Consider the following 27,669-nt stretch of genomic DNA (forward strand, 5'->3'; position numbering starts at 1 on the left):
ATCAATACCCTATTATTGACGAAATTTGCCTTCCATAATAGTTAATACTGAATTAATACCCTATTATTGACGAAATTTGCCTTCCATAATACTGAATCAATACCTTATCGTTGACGAAATTTGCCTTCCATAATACTGAATCAATACCCTATTATTGACGAAATTTGCCTTCCATAATACTCAATCAATACCCTATCACTCAATCAATACCCTATCATTGACGAAATTTGCCTTCCATAATACTGAATCAGTACCCTATTATTGACGAAATTTGCCTTCCACAATACTCAATCAATACCCTATTATTGACGAAATTTGCCTTCCACAATACTCAATCAATACCATATTATTGACGAAAGTTGCCTTCCACAATACTCAATCATTACCCTATTATTGACGAAATTTGCCTTCCATAATAGTCAATCAATACCCTATTATTGACGAAATTTGCCTTCCATAAATCTGAATCAATACCTTGTTTGACGAATTTTGCCTTCCATATTATTGAATCAATACCTTGTTTAACGAAATTTGCCTTCCATAACACTGAATCAATACCCTATTACTGACGAAATTTGCCTTCCATAATATTGAATCAATACCCTATTATTGACGAAATTTGCCTTCCATAATAGTTAATACTGAATCAATACCCTATTATTGACGAAATTTGCCTTCCATAATATTGAATCAATACCCTATTATTGACGAAATTTTCCTTCCATAATACTGAATCAATACCCTATTATTGACGAAATTTGCCTTCCATAATACTGAATCAATACCCTATTATTGACGAAATTTGCCTTCCACAATACTCAATCAATACCCTATTATCGACGAAATTTACTGGTACTGGTACTGGTTCAAATAACCGTCTCACAGAGACATCTGGTAGCCATTGACTTAAAGTTGGCATTTGGATGTGTTACTTTTAAATGTAGGCCTACAGTATGAGAGTGACTACTACCAAATTACACAGTCTCAAAACAACTTATAAACAGTTCATATATACAGTTAAAACATTGCTGGGAATTATAAATTTCTGTTGAAGCAGGCTCTAATGAAGTTGCATCTAGTAAGTTGACTTTGTTGTACAACTCTATCAAGTATTGATGGTATCTTCCGACCTCTTCGTTTACTTTGGGTTGTGTGAAAAGTAAGAATTTTTGTAGGATCTTCATTTTCTTTTCTAATTACATGTCCGATCCAGTTGAATTGTTGCTTGTAGACATATTCTTCTAGCGGTTGACAGCCAGTAATTTTGTAGAGATCGTCATTATCAATAACGTAACGCCAGTCTATATAGTTTTCATCTGTTTCTTCATCTGAGGATATGTCTACATGGTTTGGTGGGCAGACTCTTTGAAAGCCATTCACTAGCATTCTTCTTAGGAAGGTTTTGTATGTTGTGCTAAGTTTGGACATTTCACTTCCTGTTGCCCTCCAAGCATGGCAACCATAGGTGAGTCTACTCCTAACTAGACCATTAAGAAACATCATTCTTGTTTGTAAGTGGATCGTTCTGTTGGTAAGCAATGCTCTATTCTCTGCAAATGCTCCTTTGGCTGAATTGATTCTGTATTTTACTTCTTGATCTCCAATATGAACATCATTGTAGGTAGCCCATACACCAAGGTATCTAAAGTGTGTTACGTTGTTAATGTGTACGCCGCCAATTTGTATGATGCATCTTGGGTATTCTTCAACTTCCTCTTTCCAGTTCCATATAATGGTTTCTGTTTTGGGGGCACTAATTCTTAGACCAAATTCCAGACAAACTTTATTCAAGATGTTCACAATGGTTTGCAGTTCTTCTTGTGACCAGGAGCTTACAGCAAAGTCATCAGCATAGCCACTTTCAAAGTCGTCATAGATGCCCCTTGATGGTGCTTTACGTCTTTGAGCACGATTTGTAGCTTCAATAGGAATTAGGTATTGTATCATTAGGCCATCCAAACTAGCATCTTTACAGCGTTGTTTGAACACTCTAATAACGTAATCAAAATATTGGTTAAACATGCTGGTACTCTCAATACCACCCTGTCGCACCCCAGAAGATGTTTCGAACTTATCATCACTCGGATCGTCGTCAGCAAGGTATGCTTTCGTTGAGCTGTACAGTGATTGTATAATGTCAATCATAGTAGTAGACTGGTTTAAGTGAAACCTATTACGAACGCTTAGGAAAAGAAGATTACGATTCACATGGTCGAATGCTGCTGTTAAATCAATGAAGCATGTATAGAGTTTGCGATTTGAGCGATACGCAATTTCCTGGATCTGCTTGATTACATATATAGCATCATTGCACCCTCTGTTGGACCTGAATCCAAACTGTGTGCGTAGAAGTTGACTTTCATAAAAGATGGAAAAACGTGAAAGAATGATAACCATAAGTATCTTTGAAAATGTAGACCCAATCGATATTCCTCTATACATTGATGGATCAAGTGGACTGCCTTTTTTTTTCCAAATGGTTGTTAATTTGGACAGTCCCCAATCACTTGGTACTTCTTTCGTTCTCCAAATTTCCTCAAACAGTCTATGTACATGGTCGACGAATACTGGGTTCTCTGTGGCGACTTGCAACATTTCAGAAGCGACATCTAGGGTAGCTTTGCGACCTTTTAGATGTCCGATTGCATCAATAATTTCTTTCTTGGACGGAGGTTCATTGTCTATCTCAAATTCTGGTTGTCTCAGGTTGATAATATATTCTGGAGGTGTGCTAATTTCATCTGGGATTTTAAGGCTAGATTGGTCTGGATTAAAGTGATCTTTAAAGTGTTCACGTAATCCAGGACATTTTATAGGCTTTGGTGCTTTTCTTATAACATCACCGTGCTCCTTAGCTTTTCTCCATAAATCAAATATTTTTCTATTTTGGTGGGCTTCATTTAACTTGCTTGCTTCTTCATACAAATATTCATTCCGTAGTTCCTTAACCCTTATCTTAATTGCTTTCTGCATAGCCTTGATCTCCTCTTCTTTGTAGGTAACTGTGCTTTTGTTAATATTCTTTCTTTCTTTTATAAGCTGTTGTAGTCTTTCATCACCATCCCAGGGATGAGCATTTTGGTTTCTTGTTTTCTTCGGGACTTCTTCAACTGCCTTATTTAGCACTGTCATAAGTGTTGTATAGCGCTCAGTTGATGTAGTGGTTGTTGTCTTTTCAGGAGAAGTAATTTTATTAATTTTATTAATTTCTTCTTCTATCTTTGTTTTAACATTATTTCTTACTTCTCGATCTTTAAGTTTACTCATGTTGGCTCTTTTGCTCTGTTTTTTCTTTTTATGCTTCTTCCACCTGGCTGCTTTGTTGGCTGGTGTTGTCATATTACTCACAAGGATTCTATGATCAGACGAAAGATAATAGTTGTTATAGACTCTTGTGTCAGTAACATACTTCCTCAACCAGTGATCACATATGTTGTAATCTAGTGTTTTCTTTGTAACACCATCGCTGCTATGCCAAGTGATCCGATGAACGTTTGAATGGTCAAACCAGGTGTTCAGTATGCATAGCTTGAAGTCAGAGCAGTAGTTGATGAGTCTTGTGCCATTGTCGTTACTAATGTCATCTGTGTCTTGAAATCTATGTAGGTTTCCATCAAAGAGTGATTTTCTGGTTGTTATTGTTGATGTTGCATTAAAGTCTCCCATCAGTAAGAGTTTTGTGTTGTTCTCGACTCTTGTTACTTTGGAGAGTTTTGCATAGAAAATATCCTTTGATGATTCTGAACCGGATTCCGTAGGAGAGTACGCAGACACAATTCTTAATTTACAATTTTTTATTGTGACGTCTATTGCCATTAGACGTTCATATACATAATAAACATTAGACACTTTGATATGGGGTGACTGTTTGATGGCAATAGCAACTCCATACATCTTTTTGATTTTCAGTCCAGTCCAGTATACATTGTAGCCCTCATGTGAGATTGCACCGGTACCAATCCGTCTCACTTCCTGCATACACACGATGTCAAGGTTTGCTGCTTTAATTTGAATGAGGGTTTCATGTAGTAAGAAGTCATCTGAGCAGGTATTAACATTAATCTGTCCTGCTCGCCAATGAAAATATTTTGCAGGCTTTTGTTTCCTAACTGCTTCTTGTACTTTCTTGTTTATGTTTGAAAGGTTTTTAGAATCTATATCTTTATTACTCTTTGTGTGAAATTTTGACTTGCGTCCACCACGGGTACCTTCCATAATAGTCATTCAATACCCTATTATTGACGAAATTTGCCTTCCATAATAGTCAATCAATACCCTATTATTGACGAAATTTGCCTTCCATATTATTGAATCAATACCTTGTTTAACGAAATTTGCCTTCCATAATACTGAATCAATACCTTATCATTGACGAAATTTGCCTTCCATAATACTGAATCAATACCTTGTTTGACGAAATTTGCCTTCCATAACACTGAATCAATACCTTATTGACGAAATTTGCCTTCCATAATACTGAATCAATACCCTATTATTGACGAAATTTGCCTTCCATAATACTGAATCAATACCCTATAATTGACGAAATTTGCCTTCCATAATACTGAATCAATACCCTATCATTGACGAAATTTGCCTTCCATAATACTGAATCAGTACCCTATTATTGACGAAATTTGCTTTCCACAATACTCAATCAATACCCTATTATTGACGAAATTTGCCTTCCACAATACTCAATCAATACCATATTATTGACGAAAGTTGCCTTCCACAATACTCAATCAATACCCTATTATCGACGAAATTTGCCTTCCATAATAGTCAATCAATACCCTATCATTGACGAAATTTGCCTTCCATAATACTGAATCAATACCCTATCAATGACGAAATTTGCCTTCCATAATACTGAATAAACCTAGGTCATGCAGTGCCAGCACCATGTTTGTAGAAAACCACATCTGCTCGTTCTACGAACTACAACGTAAGGTGGTGTTTGGCATGTTGTGCAGGTTAGGGAGGTCAGACAATATTGTCATAAAATGTATTCATGAATTTGCTTTTCCTTCATCCAATCTACATAGTAGATGGATGAAGCTACTGTATAGTTCTAACCACGTGTCTATGTAACGTAGGTTTTTTTCTTTTTTATACATCTACATATATATATATATATGTGTATTCGTTATATTTGTTACTGAACTATGGAGAATTTTTTTTACGAAATAAAAGATGAATGAATGAATGAATACCCTATCATTGACGAAGTTTGCCTTCCATAATACTCAATCAATACTTTATTTGACGAAATTTGCCTTCCATAATACTGAATCAATACCCTATCGTTGACGAATTTTGCCTTCCATATCAGTAATACTGGCCTCCCAGCAGATACATCATTCTCGTCGTTGTTGTTTAAAATAATGATTTAAAATTCAGTGAATCATGGAGATAATGGCCATCAACATTTTGAACGAAAGGTGGTTAGAATTAGAGAGTGATCCAGGTAAGAATTGTTGTATAGTTTATTGATAATATTATTTTAATTTAAGGCTAGCCTAGGCTAGGCCTATATAGCTAGGCCTCCCCTCTCCTTGCATAGCAAGGCTAGCCCAGGCCTTCTACTCTAGGCTAGTTAGGCCTGGCTGGCTGGGCTAGGCTTGGACGGGAGGGCCTAGCCTAGAGAGATAACCTAGGCAAAGTTGAAGAAAATGAAAATAATATTGTTTTGGATTATTTGGAGTGGCATCCACCAGATAATAACCCGTGGCTGCAAGATAATTAAGTGGCATCCACCAGATAATAACAGGTGGCTGAAAGATAATTAAGTGGCATCCACCAGATAATAACAGGTGGCTGCAAGATAATTAAGTGGCATCCGTCAGATAATTAAGTGGCATCCACCAGATAATAACCGGTGGCTGCAAGATAATTAAGTGGCATCTGTCGGATAATAATCGGTGGACGGCAGAAAATTAAGTGGCATCCACCAGATAATAACCGGTGGCTGCAAGATAATTAGGTGGCATCCGTCAGATGATAACTGGTGGCCGCAAGATAATTAAGTGGCATCCGTCGATAATTAAGTGGCAACCGTCAGATAATTAAGTGGCATCCGTCGATAATTAAGTGGCAACCGTCAAATAATTAAGTGGCATCCACCAGATAATAACCGGTGGCCGCAAGATAACTAAGTGGCATCCACCAGATAATAAACGGTGGCTGCAAGATAATTAAGTGGTATCCACCAGATAATAACTGGTGGCTGCAAGATAATTAAGTGGCATCCACCAGATAATAATCGGTGGCCGCAAGATAATTAAGTGGCATCCGTCAATAATTAAGTGGCAACCGTCAGATAATTAAGTGGCATCCGTCGATAATTAAGTGGCAACCGTCAAATAATTAAGTGGCATCCACCAGATAATAACCGGTGGCTGCAAGATAATTACGTGGCATCCGTCAGATAATAACCGGTGGATGCCAGATAATTAGGTGGCATCCGTCAGATAATAACTGGTGGCCGCAAGGTAATTGAGTGGCATCCATCAGATAATAACTGGTGGCTGCAAGATAATTAAGTGGCATCCGTCAGATAATAACTGGTGGCTGCAAGATAATTATGTAGCATCCACCAGATAATAACAGGTGGCTGAAAGATAATTAAGTGGCATCCGTCAGATAATAACCGGTGGATGCCAGATAGTCCAGTCGGGTCATTCCATGACAACTCAACACATTTTCTGAAAATCATGGCTGGGTACCCCCTCAGATTTTCTTGAAACTTTCATGTAATATGCAACTATATGTCTCATGAACACACCAAAAATTTCAGTTGCGAACTCCAAGTCGTTAAAAAGTTATGGCCATTTGAAAATGTGTCGTCTGTAGAATTTTTGGTCTTAATAAATTACCTTTTTGTAAAGTTGCATTTTTAATTAGCCATATTTTAAAAACTATCAGAAGCCTCAAAGAAAACCAGAGGTTTGGCAAGAGATATAGGAATGAGTACAGTACATCCAGACCAAATCTGCGCTGAAATGTATGTAATGCCTTGCAATAGTATCAGGGCGTTACTACAGCAGCAGCCAACATAAGACCTTATGGCCACACGTCAGGGACACAATGGCAATTGAAAAATGCATTTGGTTCGACTTAGAGACTTCATACCATTGATACGGGAGTTACTGCAGGTGATTCGGAATATTAGCAATGTGGTATTAAGCATTGAATATTTTGGCCATAAAGTCTTGCAATGTATTCAAGATCCTGGCAATAAAGTCATATGTACATACAGGCAAATATGTGTGCATCGATCCTACAGTTCCAGAGGAGACTCGAGGTGACAACAAGGAAGTTTTTGAACATGAACTTTATTATCCACCAGCACTTTTTGAAACTACCAACTTACAATACTTTCAGCTAATAAACCAACATGATGCCATGTGGAAACAACTTCTTCTGAATAGTCTAACACATCCAACTCACTGAATGATGTCCAGTAGGCCTACATTCTAGATGGTAGTGCTCTACTGCACAGCATTCCATGGAATAGTGTAGAGATCTGTTTAAAATATTGCTCTGCCATCATAGTCTTTGATGATTATGAAAGCGGCTCATCCACCAAAGACGGCGCACATGGTAAGGCGTGTCAGGTGGTAGTCTCCCTGTACATTTTACCAATGACATGTTCCACAAAATAGGATCACTTTCTGTAACAAACAACAATTTATAAATCTTTGTAACTAGTATTTGAACAACATGGCAATGAGTGAATGCAACTGCTGATGCAGATGTTCTTTCGGATAGTACAAAAAACCATTGAATCAGCAAACGGGAAAACATCTGTCATTATCTGATGACACGGATCTACTAGTGCTCCTCTGCAGTCAAGCATTTAAAACATATTGTGATATTCTTTAGACTGGAACTGAGATGCTGGACTATCAAATTGGTTCAAACAGTACTTTTGAGAGACATCTGTGATAACCTTCTGTTTGCTCATGCGATACTGGTGACACAACATCCAGAGTTTTCGGAATCGGAAAACAAGTGGCTCTAACAAAAGCTTGTCATTGCACTTATTTCTTACATATGCTGTAGTCTTCAGATGCAAACAAGCTACAAAGGATGACATTGTGGTTGCTAGAGAAAATGATTTAGTGTGTCTGTACAATGGACGACCTGGACAACGTGGAATGCCTTTGACTCAATCCCATCTACAAGTATAACCTCGCATATTGCCAACTTCATAATCGTACCACAACCAATGTACTTAACATCATGTTCAAGTTCAAGTTATCTTTTAGCAATGGAGTGGGGTTGATATGTGTACCGAGGATTGGGGATGGAAGATCAGATGATGGAAACATGGTTCCTCTACACACAGACTTAAAGCCAGCACCTGAGTATCTCCTTGAAGCATTCAGGGGTAACTGGAACTACATGTGGTGAATGCAATGGCATTGCACTGTACTAATACCCGAACAAGAAAGTGATACTGATGACATAAGTTGTGAGTCCTTTTCTATTTGAAGGGTTTAACAATATCATCCAACACGGAACAATACAAATAAAAAGGTCTGGATTAAAATGATCTTACAAAAATATACAAAATATCACAAACAGTACAATATAACAAGAGTCAAAGTTCAAGAAGAGTCGGATGGCAACTGGCAAAAACGAATTTCTTTTCCGGTTTGTTCTACATGCCGGGCATTGAAAGCGACGCCCATGAGGCATGAGCTCGAAATCACTGAACAAGGCATGGTTAACATTTTTTAGAATAGCTCTACTTTTTTCAAGAGTTTGCATGTCACAGAAGGAAGATAAGCTACAAAGTTGACAACCTATTAATTTAGAACTTAAGATAACAATTCTTTGTAGTGAGTTTCTCTCTTGACCCTAAGACTAAAGAACCAGCATATAAAGGAAAAAAGTTAAAACGTTCTCAATAAAGGAATTATAAAAAACCCTGAGAATTACTTTATCGACATTAAAATGGTTCAGCTTCCTTAACAGATAAAGTCTCTGGTGTCCTTTTTTTACTATTCATGCCTCTGTATTTAAAATTCCCAGCTGAGATTGTCCTCAAATATAGTACCTAGGTATTTAAAGGAATGGACAATATCGCTGGTTCGTCATTTATGATGGATACCAGAGGGCTGCGTCCTTTCTCCTTCCTAAAATCTACAATCATCTCCTTGGTTTTGGTCACATTGAGTTCCAAGTAGGAGTTTCCACAAAATTGGATAAAACCATCTAATGTGGAACGATGACCGTCCTGTGAATTTTGAAAGAGAGACAGCAAGACAGTGTCGTCAGCAAATTTGACAAGATGACTACAATTTTAAGGAAAAAATGAGTTTTTGTAAAAGGTCAATAACCTTTTGACCTCTAGTTATATAAATAAGTGTTGTATTTTGTTTTTGTTAGAAAGAAATATATATTCTACACATTGATATCAAGATTATTGAGATTGGATTATAAAACCACAAGTTATGGGCATAAATGTTACCCCCTACCCCTAAAATATTTACGGAATGAAATCACTATATTATAGTTGTTGAGATTACGTAAAAAATAATGTGTTCCAATGCTTCAATTTTCGGTGACTTTTAATATGTCATTCTAAACTACATTTGGAATGAAAAAATCAATGTTTCGTTACTATTGCAATTTGTGGTGGGTTTACCTCTAAATATCACTAGATTGACTGGACTAAGATAATTAAGTGGCATTCGTCAGATAATAACTGGTGGCCGCAAGATAATTAAGTGGCATCCATCAGATAATAACTGGTGGCTGCAAGATAATTAAGTGGCATCCACCAGATAGTAACGGTGGCTGCAAGAAAATTAAGTGACATCCACCAGATAATAACAGGTGGCTGAAAGATAATTAAGTGGCATCCGTCAGATAATTAAGTGGCATCCACCAGATAATAACAGGTGGCTGAAAGATAATTAGGTGGCATCCACCAGAGAATAACCAGTGGCTGCGAAATAATTAAGTGGCATCCACCAGATAATAACCGGTGGCTGCAAGATAATTAAGTGGCATCCACCAGATAATAACCGGTGGCCGCAAGATAATTAAGTGGCATCCGTCAGATAATTAAGTGGCATCCACCAGATAATAACCGGTGGCTGCAAGATAATTAAGTGGCATCCACCAGATAATAATAACTGGTGGCCGCAAGATAACTAAGTGGCATCCACCAGATAATAACCGGTGGCTGCAAGATAATTAAGTGGCATCCACCAGATAATAACTGGTGGCTGCAAGATAAGTAAGTGGCATCCACCAGATAATAACCGGTGGCCGCAAGATAACTAAGTGGCATCCACCAGATAATAACCGGTGGCTGCAAGATAATTAAGTGGCATCCACCAGATAATAACTGGTGGCTGCAAGATAATTAAGTGGCATCCACCAGATAATAACCGGTGGCCGCAAGATAATTAAGTGGCATCCACCAGATAATAACTGGTGGCCGCAAGATAATTAAGTGGCATCCACCAGATAATAACTGGTGGCCGCAAGATAATTAAGTGGATAATTAAGTGGCATCCGTCAGATAATTAAGTGGCATCCACCAGATAATAACCGGTGGCCGCAAGATACTGTAATTAAGTGGCATCCACCAGATAATAACCGGTGGCCGCAAGATACTGTAATTAAGTGGCATCCACCAGATAATAACCGGTGGCTGCAAGATAATTAAGTGGCATCCACCAGATAATAACCGGTGGCTGCATGCAAGATAATAAGTGACATCCATCAGATAATAACCGGTGGCTGCAAGATAATTAAGTGGTGGACGCCGGATAATTAAGTGGCATCCGTCATTGGCATCCACTAGATAATAACCGGTGGCTGCAAGATAATTAGGTGGCATCCACCAGATAACAACCGGTGGCTGCAAGATAATTAATTCATGTAAAAATTGTGTGTATCGGATGTTGTGACATGAATTTAAAAATGCGTATTTCATCTTTTGTGTGTTAGTTCATCACATTGAAAAGAGCGCTCATCTACGTATCCACAGTTTTTCAACACGTTAATATGTTATTACTCAGATAAATTATTTCAAAAATTGCTATCTTCATGTTTAATTTTGATGACGTTATCATGTTCAAAATTGGAATAAAAGGCGGGTCCCGTAATTTCCCCTATGCTACACTGTATGTAGTATGTATCTGTATAGATATCTCACAAAATGTTATTTTCTTCAGGTCATAATTTGGCATAATCTTTTTCTATGTCCAATGTTCTACCGTGTAGAAGTGCATGTGGCGTTTATCATGCGAATAAATATCAAAGTGACGAGTTTAAACCGAGTTTACTATTATCTATATGATACTCTACGAATAGATTACAGAAAATGTTATAATAAACAAAGTATTCCAAAGATTAATTAATATTACTAAATGTTATATTTTATATTTCAGCTTCTATGGAACAAGTGAATGAACACAGACAACAAATGGAAAATAAATGTACAAATTCCTGAATATAATAAAAATTCAGATGTTGATAGTGAAAGCAATGAGGATGATAGCGGTAAGGCTTTTTTGGTCAAATTTTATGCAAAACTTTAAAATAAATAATGTCATTAGGATTCTGTTTTAATCTCCCATTCTTACTAAATGTGAGGACTATTTTTGTGTAGGCCTAACTAGTGACAGCTGCATGTAAGTAAAGTAGGCAAACACGGCAGCCTTTTTACGATACGATTCTGATCTACGTATTCGGGATCAATTTAAGGTCATCCTGGATTTTACGAATCCCATGTTTTACGTACATATTTCGGTTGCGTACTGTACTGACATTAATAAACATTAAACTGATGCGCACTTCTATCAACTCTATTTTCTAAAACCAAGATTTATAAAAATGTAAATAAAATACAAAATTGAAACATGAATTCTATCACTCAATCAATTAAGCCTCGCCAGTTTAGATAGATGGAATGAACAACCGAGATGAAAATAACATGTGTACAGTAATCTCCATTGCAAAATTAGGTTCCAATTCTAATATTCCCAACCTAAAAATAATTAATGTTTGTACTGTATTATAGCTTCCTTAGAATTTCGTCCACCCCATCTTAACCTGTTTTCCACATCGTATGGATAAACGAGAGGACACGACTTGATTGCAAAATTATATTCTTGAGTAGTAGTTCTAATGTTCCCGACTTCAATGTATAGAGTTATGTATATTATAGAATTTTTATCCACCGTATACAAACTTTTTTCTACACCGACTTCATTGCAAAGTAGGTCCCAAAGTAATAAATAAAATGTTATGTTAATATTTATAGGTTGCATAGAATTTCATTCATTCATCCCATCTTCCAACATGGTATATAAACAGACGAGATAATGACACGACTTCATTGCAAATTTAGGTTCCATTATCGCAAATGCATGTTGTTCCCGACCTCAAAATAATTAGGGCTATGTATTTAATAGGTTTCTTAGAATTTCTCTCACCGCCCCCATCCCATGAGATGATGACTTTATTACAAAATTAGGTTCCATTATGGCAAATTTACGTTCTGTTTCCAACCTCAAAATAACTAGTTATGTATTTAGCTTGCTTAGAATTTCACCCACCCCATTATGTTATATGCATTATCACTTTATTTAGTCATTTATTCTTTCCTTAGCACTATTTTGTCTGTCAATTATCTATAGCTATGTCAATTTTTCAGAGTAATCCTTATCGCCAGGAAACGATGTGGTTATATTTTCATGGTGCGCAATAAAAAATTAATTAACAAAATGTTTGTAATCATTTCTTCACAAGATTGTATTATAATTAAACCAAATTTGGTACTCATGAATTCCAGGTCATACAGTATTTCATCATATGACAATACAATTATGTTTGTAGCAAATATAACGCACACGTACACGCACTTACAATTTTCAAAATTTATTTTATTTTCTACGAATTTAGAGTACGTTTCAGGCAATTTTAAGCGTTTAAAAATTGCCATGAGTGCGCAGAAATTAGCACGCGCACTGCATGTATAATCTGCACACTCTTTTTGCCCGATTCTGTTTTACAACCTTTCTTTAGCAATTTCATCATATTTTATTCACTTTTCAACTAGAAACCATGTTATATGAGCACATTAAAAGTGACAGGCTACGCACGTGTAAATTAACAAAATGGTGGAAAATATGCTACATTTTAAAATTATTATATATAATAATAACAATAATATAATGCAACATATAACGCTATTTCGTAAAGATCAGAGCACTTTGAGTGTTAGTTGATCATTAAAATTATCTAGACTCTGAACAGGAAATAGGCTAACCAAAGACAACCCGTTAATGACAATAAAAAAATAAAACAACAAAGATGATTCAAACACCACCGCACTGTTCCCCTGCAATTTAAGGTGCAAGGCCCGTCTGGACAGTATTTACAAGTGCCATAGTGGTGTTTGGCGTCTATGCCTACCAAAAACCTAGTCTATCGGAAATAAATATGTGGCACATGCAAGCGTAATCGGACATAAGTCATTTGTAGATTTGTAGAAACAGCCAAAAACATTAAAAGGCTGAAAAATTAAACATTTTTTTATTTTTACAGAAAATGATAGCTGAAACAATAATTATTTACATTACCTTGGTGTTTTTCTATTTTGAGACAAATAAATAGATACATTTTAACATTTTGTGTAGTATGTTGGTTAAAAAGATGGTGTAAATTATGTATGATTTTCATAAAACCTATCATGTTTTATGCTTAAATTGAAAGTGTTCCATTGGGTTGATTTTAATGAAATTTTGCATAATAAAATAGAACAATAGTTAATTAAGGAAGGTGCGAAGTTTCATTGAAATAAAACAATTAGAATACCATTTTGCCAAGGCGTAAACTTACACGCCCTGTTTATTTTGTTGTTGTTGTCATTTCCAAGATTTGATTGGTACCAAATCCTGAAGGCAGGGTATTATTATTTTTAGACCTTAAACCAGTGCATCCAGAGCAATGCAACGGCAAGCAGGTTGATAGATAGTCTGGAACCAGGCGTTGGATGCACTTATAAACCATCATAAAGACTCTGAATTGAATCCTCTCCCGCACCGGTAACCAATGTAGTTGACGCAAATATGGCGAGGTATGGTCAAACTTCCTACCACCATAGATGATCTTGGCAGCCCAGTTCTGAGCATGTTGAATGTGATCAAGATCTGACCCTGGGAATCCGAGTTACAATAATCAAGTCTTAAATAGACTGCCCTGGTTACTGCATGGCACAGTTTGGTGTCAAGTTTGGTGTCAATGTATCTCTGGATTTGTGAAATATTCCGGATATGTGTGTAGACATCATCATTGAAGAGTCGAAGATGACACCCAAGTTCAGAACATTGTCCATTGGCCTAATGGTTTTGCCACACACCTGCAATGTAATAGTTGGCATGTGACATTTGAGATGATGTGCGACAGCTACAAGGAACTCGGTCTTCTCTTCATTTAACTTCAGCATGTTGGTACTCATCCATTGCTTCACTTCACTAATGCATTGCTTAGCCTCTAGAAAACCAACATTTATAGATTCAGTATCTTTTGGCTCGAATGGAACGTATAGCTGAATAGCATACATATGGTACTGAATACCATGTCTGCGTAATATCTGCCCAATAGGGATAGCGTAAAGAGTGAAAGCATATGGGCCTAAGTGATTACAGATTTAGACATGACAACCATTGATGTTTACACTTGATGTTCTACCAGACAAATATGACCGAAACCAATTAAGGATAGTGCCTTGAAAACGGACCCTTAAGCAGGATTGAATGACTAACAGTATCAAAGGCTGTACTAAGACACAACAAGACCAACAATACATCTCTCCGCTGAGCAATGTTTTGTACGATATCACCCTTAACCTTCAGTAGAGCCGTCTCAGTGCTTTGATGTGATCTGTAAGCTGACTGCAAGGGCTCATGTACTTATACAAGTAATTGCTAATGTTGATCATGGCAAACTTCTCAATTACCTTAGAGAGAAATGATATATTGGACACTGGTCGATAATTAGATGGCTTATTAGAATCAAGTAAAGACTTCTTTATGATAGGTGTACTTAGGTGAATATGGAAATACACCAGAATTCAGAGAAGCATTAACTATCTTGGTGATTATAGGAACAAGTGCTGATGGACTCTGCTTTATGAACCAGACTGGCAGAGGATCAAGTACGCATGACTTCACCTGAACCTTGTTGATGTACGCCACAACATCAGTTACTTCCTGAAAGTTGGAAAAAGAATGAGAACACTTGAGTGTGTTTCCGACCTTAAAGTAATTGTTTTGATGAAACAATTTGATGAATTTCCCCTCGACGTACCTCACCATTCTCACATTTCGAGAAAAATTCTCCAACTACATGTGTTCGGAGGAATTATTTGAAAGAATTATGCTACAGTCACATGATGTAATGAAACAGTTTAGTATTTAAGTAAAAGTGAACAAAGCTAGTGGCCCTGATAAGATCAGTGGTAAAATATTGAAATCATGTGCTCCTGAACTTGCTGAACCTATCAACAATTTGTTCCAATTATGTTCCAAAAAATTGGAAAGCTGCAAATATAACCCCTGTACCCAAATTAACACATGCAAAGATCCTAAATGATTATCGTCCGGTAGCTCTCACATCATTAGTGATCAAATGTCTGGAAAGATAGTTTCTAAAATAATTATGTCTCCCCTTATTCTAAATGAGATTGATCCACTCCAATTCGCTTGTCAATCGAATAGATCTATTGAAGATACAGTACTCTCCCTTATATATATGTTGTCGCAACACACAGATAGTTTGCGATGTTTAATGCACATGTTACCTTTGCGGATTTTTTATCAGCATTTAACATTCTTGATACAGCGACTCTTAGTCTTAAGAACAAGGAGTTAATCCTTGTAGTCCGTTGGATTGAAAGTATTTTAAAGGTCCGTACTCAGAGAGTGACTGTATGCGACTATGTTTCAGAAGTAATTACTATCAATACTTGAACCCCGCAAGGATGTGTACTTAGCCCGTTGCTTTACAGTATATCCTGTATACAAATGACTATAAGTCCTGTACAAATAATATTCACTATTTGAAATATGCAGATGATACTGCCATTGTTGGCTTGTTAAAGGATAGAAATTCTGAAATATTTTATCACGAAGAAGAAGAACAAAGAATTTTCTACCTATTGAACCACTCAATATAAATGGTTCTGTTATTGAAATCGTAAATAATTACAAATATCTAGGTATTACCATTGACAATGAATTAAATTGGGCTGAACAATTTAAAAATACTATACAGAAAGGAAATATACGACTGTTCTTTCTTAGGAAACTAAATAATACGACTGTTCTTTCTTAGGAAACTAAATAATAAAGTGTCATCACTTTCTGCTGTGTTGTATGGTATGGAAAATGTAAAGAAGAAGATAAAACTTCTATCCAATGCATCGTGAAGAAATGTGGTCTAATCACAGAAATGAATTATTCGCTTAAGGAAATATGTCATAAATGTATTAAATATTAAACCATTAATATTCAAAAAGACGCTCGCTTCGCTCGCGTACCATTAGGTCGTGTCCACAGATGATCGAAAAACACCCCTATTTGGGGCAAATTGTTGAACCTAAATTTGTTTTAATCGTCAATAACTAATTAACTCAATTTAATTAGTAAACAGGGTTACATCAGGTGGTTAAAATCAGTACCGAAAGAACGAACCAACTTTATATACCATCGAGTAAACATTCTAGAAGTAACACGCAATTTACCGAATTTTGCCCTTACGTAAATTTATATATAGATTAGGCGTATAGTAGTAAAGTCAGTATTTATTTTTTTTTGCCAGTTTTTATTGCATATTTTAACTAATTATTGGAACCAGTATAAAGTAAATATTATTATTATTATTATAGCTTTTTGATGTTCTTATATGTTGCTTTTAAAATATTGTATCCCTGTGGTATTCATGTCTGTTTTTAAATTTTGATTGTTTGAAGTAACATCTCAAGTATCCTTAAATATTTTTATATAGTAATAATTTTATTAAATAATATACATTTTAGAATTTTAAATGTTTGAAAATGTACTCATATTATTCCATTTTAAATTGGCAAATAAAATTGAATCTTGAATCTTGATCCCTTATTTGCTTAGGTCACATGTATAACAAATGAGATGACATTACATCGCATTTGAATATCTAACAAAAATTTGCAAAATTAGGTTCCATTATTGCGAATTTATGTTTTGTTGTTTCAGACATCAAAGTAAATATAGTACAGTATATTAGGCATCTAGCTTGATTATAATTTCTCCTACCCAACAAACTTGCTAAAGTACTGATACCGTATGATATGGAAATCCCAAGTGGCTCAGGTGGTTAAGACCACTGCACTTGGACCTAAACCTTTGTCCGTTTGAAGGGGTTCGAATCCTACTAGGTACATTTAAAATTATATATAAATTGTGTCAATTACAATGTATAAAGTATCTTAGAATTTGCGGCGATCCATCGAAATCCCAAGTGGCTCAGGTGGTTAAGACCACTGCACTTGGACCTAAACCTTTGTCCGTTTGAAGGGGTTCGAATCCTACTAGGTACATTTAAAATTATATATAAATTGTGTCAATTACAATGTATAAAGTATCTTAGAATTTGCGGCGATCCATCAAAATCCCAAGTGGCTCAGGTGGTTAAGACCACTGCACTTGGACCTAAACCTTTGTCCGTTTGAAGGGGTTCGAATCCTACTAGGTACATTTAAAATTATATATAAATTGTGTCAATTACAATGTATAAAGTATCTTAGAATTTGCGGCGATCCATCGAAATCCCAAGTGGCTCAGGTGGTTAAGACCACTGCACTTGGACCTAAACCTTTGTCCGTTTGAAGGGGTTCGAATCCTACTAGGTACATTTAAAATTATATATAAATTGTGTCAATTACAATGTATAAAGTATCTTAGAATTTGCAGCGATCCATCGAAATCCCAAGTGGCTCAGGTGGTTAAGACCACTGCACTTGGACCTAAACCTTTGTCCGTTTGAAGGGGTTTGAATCCTACTAGGTACATTTAAAATTATATATAAATTGTGTCAATTACAATGTATAAAGTATCTTAGAATTTGCAGCGATCCATCGAAATCCCAAGTGGCTCAGGTGGTTAAGACCACTGCACTTGGATCTAAACCTTTGCCCGTTTAGAAGGGGTTCGAATCCAATCAGGTACAGTTGTTTAATTAATATAAATTGAGTCAATTACAAGGTATAAAGTATCTTAGAATTTGCGGCGATCCATCGAAATCCCAAGTGGCTCGGGTGGTTAAGACCACTGCACTTGGATCTAAAACTTTGTCCGTTTAGAAGGGGTTCGAATCCAACCAGGTACATTTAAATTTATATAAAAATTGTGTGAATTCCAATGTATAAAGTATCTTAGAATTTGCGGCGATCCATCGAAATCCCAAGTGGCTCAGGTGGTTAAGACCACTGCACTTGGACCTAAACCATTGTCCGTTTAGAAGGGGTTTGAATCCAACCAGGTACATTTCAATTTATGTATAACTTGGGTCAATTACAAGGTATAAAGTATCTTAGAATTTGCGGCGATCCATCGAAATCCCAAGTGGCTCAGGTGGTTAAGACCACTGCACTTGGACCTAAACCTTTGTCCGTTTGAAGGGGTTCGAATCCTACTAGGTACATTTAAAATTATATATAAATTGTGTCAATTACGTATAAAGTATCTTAGAATTTGCAGCGATCCATCGAAATCCCAAGTGGCTCAGGTGGTTAAGACCACTGCACTTGGACCTAAACCATTGTCCGTTTAGAAGGGGTTTGAATCCAACCAGGTACATTTCAATTTATGTATAACTTGGGTCAATTACAAGGTATAAAGTATCTTAGAATTTGCGGCGATCCATCGAAATCCCAAGTGGCTCAGGTGGTTAAGACCACTGCACTTGGACCTAAACCTTTGTCCGTTTGAAGGGGTTCGAATCCTACTAGGTACATTTAAAATTATATATAAATTGTGTCAATTACAATGTATAAAGTATCTTAGAATTTGCAGCGATCCATCGAAATCCCAAGTGGCTCAGGTGGTTAAGACCACTGCACTTGGATCTAAACCTTTGCCCGTTTAGAAGGGGTTCGAATCCAACCAGGTACAGTTGTTTAATTAATATAAATTGAGTCAATTACAAGGTATAAAGTATCTTAGAATTTACGGCGATCCATCGAAATCCCAAGTGGCTCGGGTGGTTAAGACCACTGCACTTGGATCTAAAACTTTGTCCGTTTAGAAGGGGTTCGAATCCAACCAGGTACATTTAAATTTATATAAAAATTGTGTGAATTCCAATGTATAAAGTATCTTAGAATTTGCGGCGATCCATCGAAATCCCAAGTGGCTCAGGTGGTTAAGACCACTGCACTTGGACCTAAACCATTGTCCGTTTAGAAGGGGTTTGAATCCAACCAGGTACATTTCAATTTATGTATAACTTGGGTCAATTACAAGGTATATAAAGTATCTTAGAATTTGCGGCGATCCATCGAAATCCCAAGTGGCTCAGGTGGTTAAGACCACTGCACTTGGACCTAAACCTTTGTCCGTTTGAAGGGGTTCGAATCCTACTAGGTACATTTAAAATTATATATAAATTGTGTCAATTACGTATAAAGTATCTTAGAATTTGCAGCGATCCATCGAAATCCCAAGTGGCTCAGGTGGTTAAGACCACTGCACTTGGATCTAAACCTTTGCCCGTTTAGAAGGGGTTCGAATCCAACCAGGTACATTTAAATTTATATAAAAATTGTGTGAATTCCAATGTATAAAGTATCTTAGAATTTGCGGCGATCCATCGAAATCCCAAGTGGCTCAGGTGGTTAAGACCACTGCACTTGGACCTAAACCTTTGTCCGTTTGAAGGGGTTTGAATCCTACTAGGTACATTTAAAATTATATATAAATTGTGTCAATTACAATGTATAAAGTATCTTAGAATTTGCAGCGATCCATCGAAATTCCAAGTGGCTCAGGTGGTTAAGACCACTGCACTTGGATCTAAACCTTTGCCCGTTTAGAAGGGGTTCGAATCCAACCAGGTACAGTTGTTTGATTAATATAAATTGAGTCAATTACAAGGTATAAAGTATCTTAGAATTTGCTCCGATCCATCTAAATCCCTAGTGGCTCAGGTGGTTAAGACAACTGCACTTGGATCTAAACCTTTGTCCGTTTAGAAGGGGTTCGAATCCAACCAGGTACATTTAAATTTATATAAAAATTGTGTGAATTCCAATGTATAAAGTATCTTAGAATTTGCGGCGATCCATCGAAATCCCAAGTGGCTCAGGTGGTTAAGACCACTGCACTTGGACCTAAACCTTTGTCCGTTTAGAAGGGGTTCGAATCCAACCAGGTACATTTCAATTTATGTATAACTTGGGTCAATTACAAGGTATAAAGTATCTTAGAATTTGCGGCGATCCATCGAAATCCCAAATGGCTCAGGTGGTTAAGACCACTGCACTTGGATCTAAACCTTTGCCCGTTTAGAAGGAGTTCGAATCCAACCAGGTACAGTTGTTTAATTATATATAAATTATGTCAATTACAATGTATAAAGTATCTTAGAATTTGCTGCGATCCATCGAAATCCCAAGTGGCTCAGGTGGTTAAGACCACTGCACTTGGATCTAAAACTTTGTAGTTGTCACACTTGCTCAATTCACAATCATAACAATACATACATTTCTACACGAGACAATCATGATCATTAGGGACTTTACGAAACACGACGGGAAGCCACAGGATGGTGCTCATGATTTATTTTTAAATTTGTGCATGAACTTTAACAAAACGCCACCATTTGTTGGTGGCGTTTAAGTGTACAAGTACATTTGAAAACCAATTGCTTAAATCTATATTATTTTAGATCAAACGCTATAATTTCTTGCATCAACAGTTGTCGTGTTTACTTGTAAAGGTATACGTAATATATAATCAAACAAGCAATCGGTATTTGGAAATCTGAAGAATTAAGATTTATTCGTTTTAAAGCCAGACCAAAGGAGTACGCAAATACATGATCAGCATACAATCAGAAGGGGACCCAATTCAACCGGAGTAAGTGCCTTTGTTTACCCTAACAACAGCCTCAAGGATAACGATATTAGAAAAAAGGGTGAGGAATATTTAAAAGAAGAGGTTTTATCGGAGCTCAAAAAATCAAAAATCTATGGCGAATTTATGTTAATGATCGTACTGAACGTGTTAAAGCAATAACTACAGGATTAAACATCAACGGCAAACACATTAACGTACATGATATCAACCCATATCTCAACGAGGAAAACGGCGTTAGAATTCTTGTGAAAGACATACCACTTTCAGTAAGGAACGAAGAAATCACTGATTCTTTAAAAAAATTGGGATGTAAGATCCTAAGCGACATCCAATTTATAAAATTCAGGATAAATGGAAAACTTTCACATTTTCTCAATGGAGACCGCGTGGCCTTTTAAAGGAAGCCTTCCACGATTTTCAAAAGTTAACAATTTTAACGCAAGATTCTTCCACAAAGATCAACATTTTGAAATTAAATGCTTTGAATGTGGCCGTCATGGTCACAAAATAAATGAATGCCCGCAAAAATTTGAATCCACAATATGTCACAAATGCAACAAACTAGGCCATCTTGTTCCTCAAAATAGTAGCAATCAAACAAAGAAGACAAAACAATCAAAAGGAAAAAAAGAAAGCAGAGCAAGAAAATCCGGAATCAGAGAAAGTGAAACACGGTGGCATACGACCTATTACAGACTTTACTATCACGGTGAATCCTGAGGAGACGACTGCCGACGCAGCTGCCACAGCCAGGCTTAATTTTGCTGCTGGAAAGAGAAAGAAGCAAACGAGGAGTGGAGAAAAGAGTGTACAGAAGAAAGAATTGTACTTGATAGAAGGTTTAACTTACAGACCCTGATTTCTTTACTATAATCAACATCAATTTGAAATCAACTATTGTTTTCTTAATATATAAATAAATAAAAAAAACAAATTAAAAAAAATGAATACAAGAAACACACTTTGGTAAGTCTAATGTAGGTCATAATGATATGCTTTGGAAAGGTAGCATGTATCATAGTTTCGGTACCACAAGAAGTAGAGGCGTTTCAATAATACTACTAAGGCCCGGTTTTGATACAAAAGCTATAACATGTAAATACATAGACGATGACGGTAGAATACTAATACTTACCTTAAAAGTTAATGATAAAGTGTTTAACCTAATTAATATTTATGCTCCAAATAACTGTAAAGAAAGAGCATTATTCTTCAAAAAACTTGATAAAAAAAATAAAATATGTAACAAAAAAAATGAATATCTCCTTCTTGGAGGTGACATGAACTGCGTTTTAGAAAGAAAATTAGATCAAAGAAACAGTGTCCATAGGTATGATAATTCTCCAATGACGTTAAAAAAGTGTATGAATAAACACAAATTAATAGAAATTAAAACTCAGTTTACGTGGAGACGTAAAAACACATACAGAAGACTAGACTTTTGGTGTGTATCAAAAGCCCTTTATAGAAATGGGGACGTACTGTCTACTGATATAAGACCTTCAATTTTCTCTGGTCACCAAGCAATCTCTATTAAATTATTAGATGATCAACCAAAGAGAGGTACAGGTATGTGGAAAATAAACAATAGTGTTCTCCACGATAAAGTTTACGCTTTAAATATAAACATAATAATAGAAAATACAAAAAAAAATGATCAAAATCTTATCAAAACGATTTAAAGTCTGATTTTATTAATGTTCATTTTTCATGTTTTTTTATCTTCTAAAACTGAACATGGTCCAATTATTAGGTAGTTACTGAAGTACAATCAATAATTTTATGGATTCATCGCATTTGAATACATCATTTTTAATTTGCCCATATCCATTTTCATAACGATATTTATAGCATGGATCTTAGACACTTTGTTGTTCCAATCGGTCACCATTTTTCCTCGTGATAAGCTACTTTGCAGCTCAATCTGTACATGTACATGTTCCAACTTAGTCACACATGACTTATCAACAAGGTAGGCTATTGCATATATGTCGTATGGCACGTATGGGTCCTTTTCACCTCTCTCGTGTTGTAGACAATATTCAGTAATGGCTTTGACAAATTTTGCCTTTTTGTTATCTCGTGATACCAGATCTTCAAAGTAATTCTACAAAATAAATAATAGTAAAATCAATTGTTCAATAATCTTGACTCTACTAAACTGATTAGTAATTTGATTTCTAATTGGAGTGAGAGAATTAGGGGGGTGTAGTTTTGTTGTGTGTGTGTGTGTGTTATTGTTATTCTTATTAAAAGTATGCATAAACTGAAAATTCACTCTTTTTAAAAGGACCAGCAAAATACATGACCAGGTCACTTGTACCAGGTCAGTCAACAATGGCTCTTTGTAACTGTGACAATTACAGTATAAGTAACTGTATATTGCTGTTTGCTCTACTAAGCAAACACTACAGTACTTCAAAGATGTACAGTATTGTCCCCCAAATTAGTTCGGTTATAAATTGACAAAATAAATGGTTTATGATTCAACCAAACACCCATTGGCCAGCAGTCAATTTGACTATTTGTTGCTTCAAATTACAGTTAAGGTTTTACGTAAATTTATCGATCCAATTTTTGGTCAAAGTGGATAACGATTATGTGTCATTAAAATGGCATATTCAACAACATAAGCATATTTTTTCAGGGGGACAATACATTGTTATATTTTGTTTTAAGGTTCTGGTGTGGGGTTTCTGGACTGCAGCACAGTTCATGACTGTATGTAAATACCCGTCACAATGATCGCCTGTGCGACATCAAGCATCAAGGACACAGGCTTTTCCCCATTCTATAGCAATCAGGTTACCTCGGGCCAAAGCCCATCAGCCTTCATTAGAAAAGTTCATATTCATTTTGATTCGCTACATAATAAAACATAATAAAATCTGTAAGGCAAACAATTTAACTTACAATTGGCAACCCATGTTGAGTACAGATTTCAAATGGCAGAATAATTACTGGGCATACGCTAGCATTAAATACCACGTGGGCTGCTTCTGGGTCACAGGTGAAATTGAATTCAGACGTGATATACGATAAGGCTTTCCCTTGAAAAGAAAGAAAATCACAATTATAATGTTAGGTTATACAGTAGGCCTATACAAAATTAGCCATTCTTAATCATTATCTTGTCAAGTCTCATGATGCAGCAACCAGTGCTTGCATTGTATAACAACCACCAGATTATCTATAATATTACCTTCTAATTCTCCACCCATTATTACAATCTCCTTCACTTTCTCTGTGAAATGTGGATCTAGTTTCATAGCGATTGCGATGTTTGTCAACGGACCAATAGCAGCTATGCTGATCTCTCCAGGTCTCTCATTTACCATTCTCACCAGAGCAATGGCTGCCACTTCTTCCTTTATCAACTTGATGTCGGGTTGAGGTATTTCTTTTACATTTCCTAGGCCATCTTCACCGTGATAATACCCTGCTCTTTCTTCGTGGCCAAGGATTGAAGTCGATGCTCCTTTGTATACTGGAATCTGAAGTAGTACTTACTTAATTAGGTAGTGTTACCGATGATTAATGTGTCCAAATTGTGTTCAAATATTTATTTAAAAAAATTAGTATTTTATTAGTTTCCAATGTACGCTTAATGACAGATGCGCGTAAACGTTTTTTTTTTTACTACAATGTTTACGAAACAAAAAATACATTGTGTCAAATAACAATAATTTATTTGAAAGATACACTTTTGAAAAAGTGGTACAAAATATAAAAGTAACAAATAATACAATAGTATAACAATAGTTCAATCTTATATGGTGGGTCATTTGGAATGTTGACCCTGGCACATATATAACATACACACATACACACATAGTCTGCAATGTAGGCCTACACTTCCACAATTCAGCGTTGGTGCAAATATGTGATCGATCTGATTTTATTTTATTAGTTATCCGCTTGGTAGAGCGGATAACTCCTTGTTATTGTATGAGATCAATATTTTTTTTTCTGTATTATGCTTCTTCTTTTTCAAGCCTTTCCTAGTAATTTTAAAAACAATTTAGACCTTTTCCAGTTTAAATAACGCCACACGAACACGTTGAATTAGACAATTCGTGCGCGTTTTTTATGAAAAAGCTTTAAAAATCATCAAAATAATGTCTTTTTTTAAACAGTCATAGTTTCTAAAGTAAACCGTGAACCGTTTATTTTTATTACAAAATCTAGAAGTTGATGCCTAAAAATTTTAATAACGTGGGTCATTAATTTCATCTTTACAGTAAATTTTAATCTGTAAGAATAAAATGTGATAATCACGATTAAAACGTTTTCTGGAAGCTATTGGATTGTAGATACGAATTCATGTAAAAATGTTGCCAATCGGATGTTGTGACGTCATCATATGGCCAGTTGAATAAAAAAAGTCGTATTTTCATATTTTGCGTAATAGTTCATCACATTTAAAAGGGTGCGCATCTATATTTTACGTATTCAAATTTCTTCTACACGTTAATATGTTGTTCCTGAGATAATTTCCTTCTGAAATTGCTATCTAAGTGTTTCATTTTGATACCGTCGCCATGTTAAAAATTGGAATAACTGGCGGGTCCTGTAATTTCACCTATTCTACACTGTATGTAATATGTATACAGATTATACTGTTTGCATGTATATACTATATGACACAAAATTGACAGAATTCAGCACTAACAGCATATCATATTCTTCAGTTCTTAGTCATAATGCCATAATCTTTATCTGTGTGCAATATTCCAACGTATGACGTGCACGTGTCGTTTGTCATGGTGCGGATAACTAACTCGTCAAAGTGACGAGTTTCATGTCTAGTTTATTTTTTTGTATTGTATTTTACGTTTTATAGTGGATGTACTATGTGAAATACAAGAATGAATAAAGATTGATTTAATACAATTTAAATGTTTGTAGCATACTCACATCAAGTCTGTCACAAACTTGAAGAACTTTAAGTGTGTTGATGCATACTTTATCAATACCAACATTACCTGCAACGCAGGTGATAGCAAGTAACTTGATGTGGGGCGTTGTTAGGGCCAACATAATAGCCTGAGCATCATCAACTCCAACGTCACAATCAATTATCAAGTTCACTTGATCCACCATTATTAGTTTTAAATTATTCCTGTAACGTAAAGATGAAATATAATTTAAGTAAATTGAGGTGCCATCAAATTGGATGCCCCTCCAACATTTGTTATTTTATACCATGTATCCTATAAAACTCAATCTGCATTACTTACCTGCCTGTAATAATGTTTTCCGAGTTTTTTTTAGTATTGGCAGTACGTGTTTTGTTTAAAATCCTACAAACATATAAAGGTTTAAAAATTAACCTTGCAGTATGTACTGCTATACAATTATAAATGAAAGTGCTATTCAAATACGGAACACTTGATTAGATTTGTTCTGCATGGCTAACTTTCATTGTCATGACGTCCCTTAGATTTTTGAACCAAGGTCTTTTAACCTGTCAAAATTGTAATGAGGTATCCCAACAGCAGGGTCCTTGTAACACAAATCTGCTTCATTGGGACTGCTATACATTTTATAGTAGTACAGTTTCTAGACATCTAGACACTGGACATCAGTGATTACAGGGTCGTAAATTATCAGAATTGAGCTTTATTTTAGGCCAAATTTTTGTGCTTTAAAAACAAATTAAAAACATTTGTTGACATAACTGGCCAATATAATATGGCACAATTTATGCTCATATATAGTAAAATTATCGCATACACAATATTTTAGTTTTTTTGGAACAAATCCCTGGGATTTTTGATAATCACATAATCGCATAATAATTGCATAATAATTGCATTTTAAAAAGTCGATATTTTGGCTATTTTTTGCGAAAATCCTTATACTATATGGTAATTGTAATTATTTTATTTTCAAGGCTGTTTATCGTCGGTCATCAGCATTAACTAAAGATTGTCTCAAGTTGAGGTCGTCGATGGGTACCGTCAAACCAAATTGTGAGCAGAAAGATGAGTGAAGCTGTACACGTCTAATCTGTGATTCATTTATAGGAAAGCGAGTGGTAGATCAAAGACAGAGATGAGTGAAGAAGTACGCATCTGACCTACAATGTTTGTGGTGCAGTGAAAGCGTCTAGTCTGTGATTCATTTATTGTAAAGCGAGTTGAGCGGAGCTGTACGCCTGTTTATTAATAATTTTGTCATGTTGTACTTTATGAAATTTTTGATATGCCCAGAACGAGTTGTTACTCGTAGTAGATATAAATGAATAAATACTTGGATACACACTTATATTGTTTATGCGTCATTTGTTTCACGTGTAGACAAGATATTAGTGATAATTATTCATTATTATTTCCAACCCAAGAAAAACTAAAGGTCAAAGTTCAAGTCAGGTCGTGACCTTTGAACTTTAACCTTTTGTTTTTCTTGGGTTAAAAAGGTCAAAGGTCATGACCTGACTTGAACTTTGACCTTTTGAACCCAAGAAAAACTTTTGTTTTTCTTGGGTTCAAAACATACTTGTGCTGTCCCGAGAAAC

General features: G+C 35.8%; 2 protein-coding genes and 1 long non-coding RNA gene across 3 annotated transcripts; 1 reads left to right on the forward strand and 2 right to left on the reverse strand.

Moving 5' to 3' along the window:
* Positions 1-1,035: 1,035 nt before the first annotated feature.
* On the reverse strand, positions 1,036-4,215 carry LOC144855213 (uncharacterized). Its single transcript, XM_078713023.1, has 2 exons — positions 3,244-4,215; positions 1,036-3,171 (listed from the first exon to the last, which is right to left on the reverse strand). The coding sequence occupies exons 1-2, from the start codon at positions 4,213-4,215 to the stop codon at positions 1,036-1,038; spliced, it is 3,108 nt and encodes a 1,035-aa protein (XP_078569149.1).
* Positions 4,216-5,329: 1,114 nt separating this feature from the next.
* LOC144856009 (uncharacterized) lies at positions 5,330-27,403 on the forward strand. The gene is made up of 3 exons (XR_013614893.1): positions 5,330-5,470; positions 11,418-11,529; positions 27,046-27,403. It is a non-coding gene; the product is annotated as an uncharacterized LOC144856009 (long non-coding RNA).
* On the reverse strand, positions 22,930-26,434 carry LOC144856131 (inosine-uridine preferring nucleoside hydrolase-like). Its single transcript, XM_078714097.1, has 5 exons — positions 26,390-26,434; positions 26,067-26,271; positions 24,352-24,643; positions 24,063-24,199; positions 22,930-23,256 (listed from the first exon to the last, which is right to left on the reverse strand). Exons 2-5 carry the CDS (start codon positions 26,250-26,252, stop codon positions 22,930-22,932), a joined length of 942 nt encoding a protein of 313 aa, XP_078570223.1. The 5' UTR covers positions 26,253-26,271; positions 26,390-26,434.
* Positions 27,404-27,669: the final 266 nt, after the last annotated feature.

The sequence above is a fragment of the Antedon bifida genome, chromosome 11 (genome assembly GCF_963402885.1).
Source record: "Antedon bifida chromosome 11, ecAntBifi1.1, whole genome shotgun sequence".
NCBI lineage: Eukaryota > Metazoa > Echinodermata > Crinoidea > Comatulida > Antedonidae > Antedon > Antedon bifida.

Coding starts and splice junctions, on each gene's coding strand:
- LOC144855213 (XM_078713023.1), bottom strand. CDS start 4,215: ATGGAAGGTACCCGTGGTGGACGCAAGTCAAAATTTCACACAAAGAGT. Junction 3,172..3,243: donor GTAAACTTAAAGATCGAGAA/GTAAGAAATAAT, acceptor TCTCCTGAAAAG/ACAACAACCACTACATCAAC.
- LOC144856131 (XM_078714097.1), bottom strand. CDS start 26,252: ATGGTGGATCAAGTGAACTTGATAATTGATTGTGACGTTGGAGTTGAT. Junction 24,200..24,351: donor AATGGGTGGAGAATTAGAAG/GTAATATTATAG, acceptor TTTCTTTTCAAG/GGAAAGCCTTATCGTATATC. Junction 23,257..24,062: donor CTCAACATGGGTTGCCAATT/GTAAGTTAAATT, acceptor TTTATTTTGTAG/AATTACTTTGAAGATCTGGT.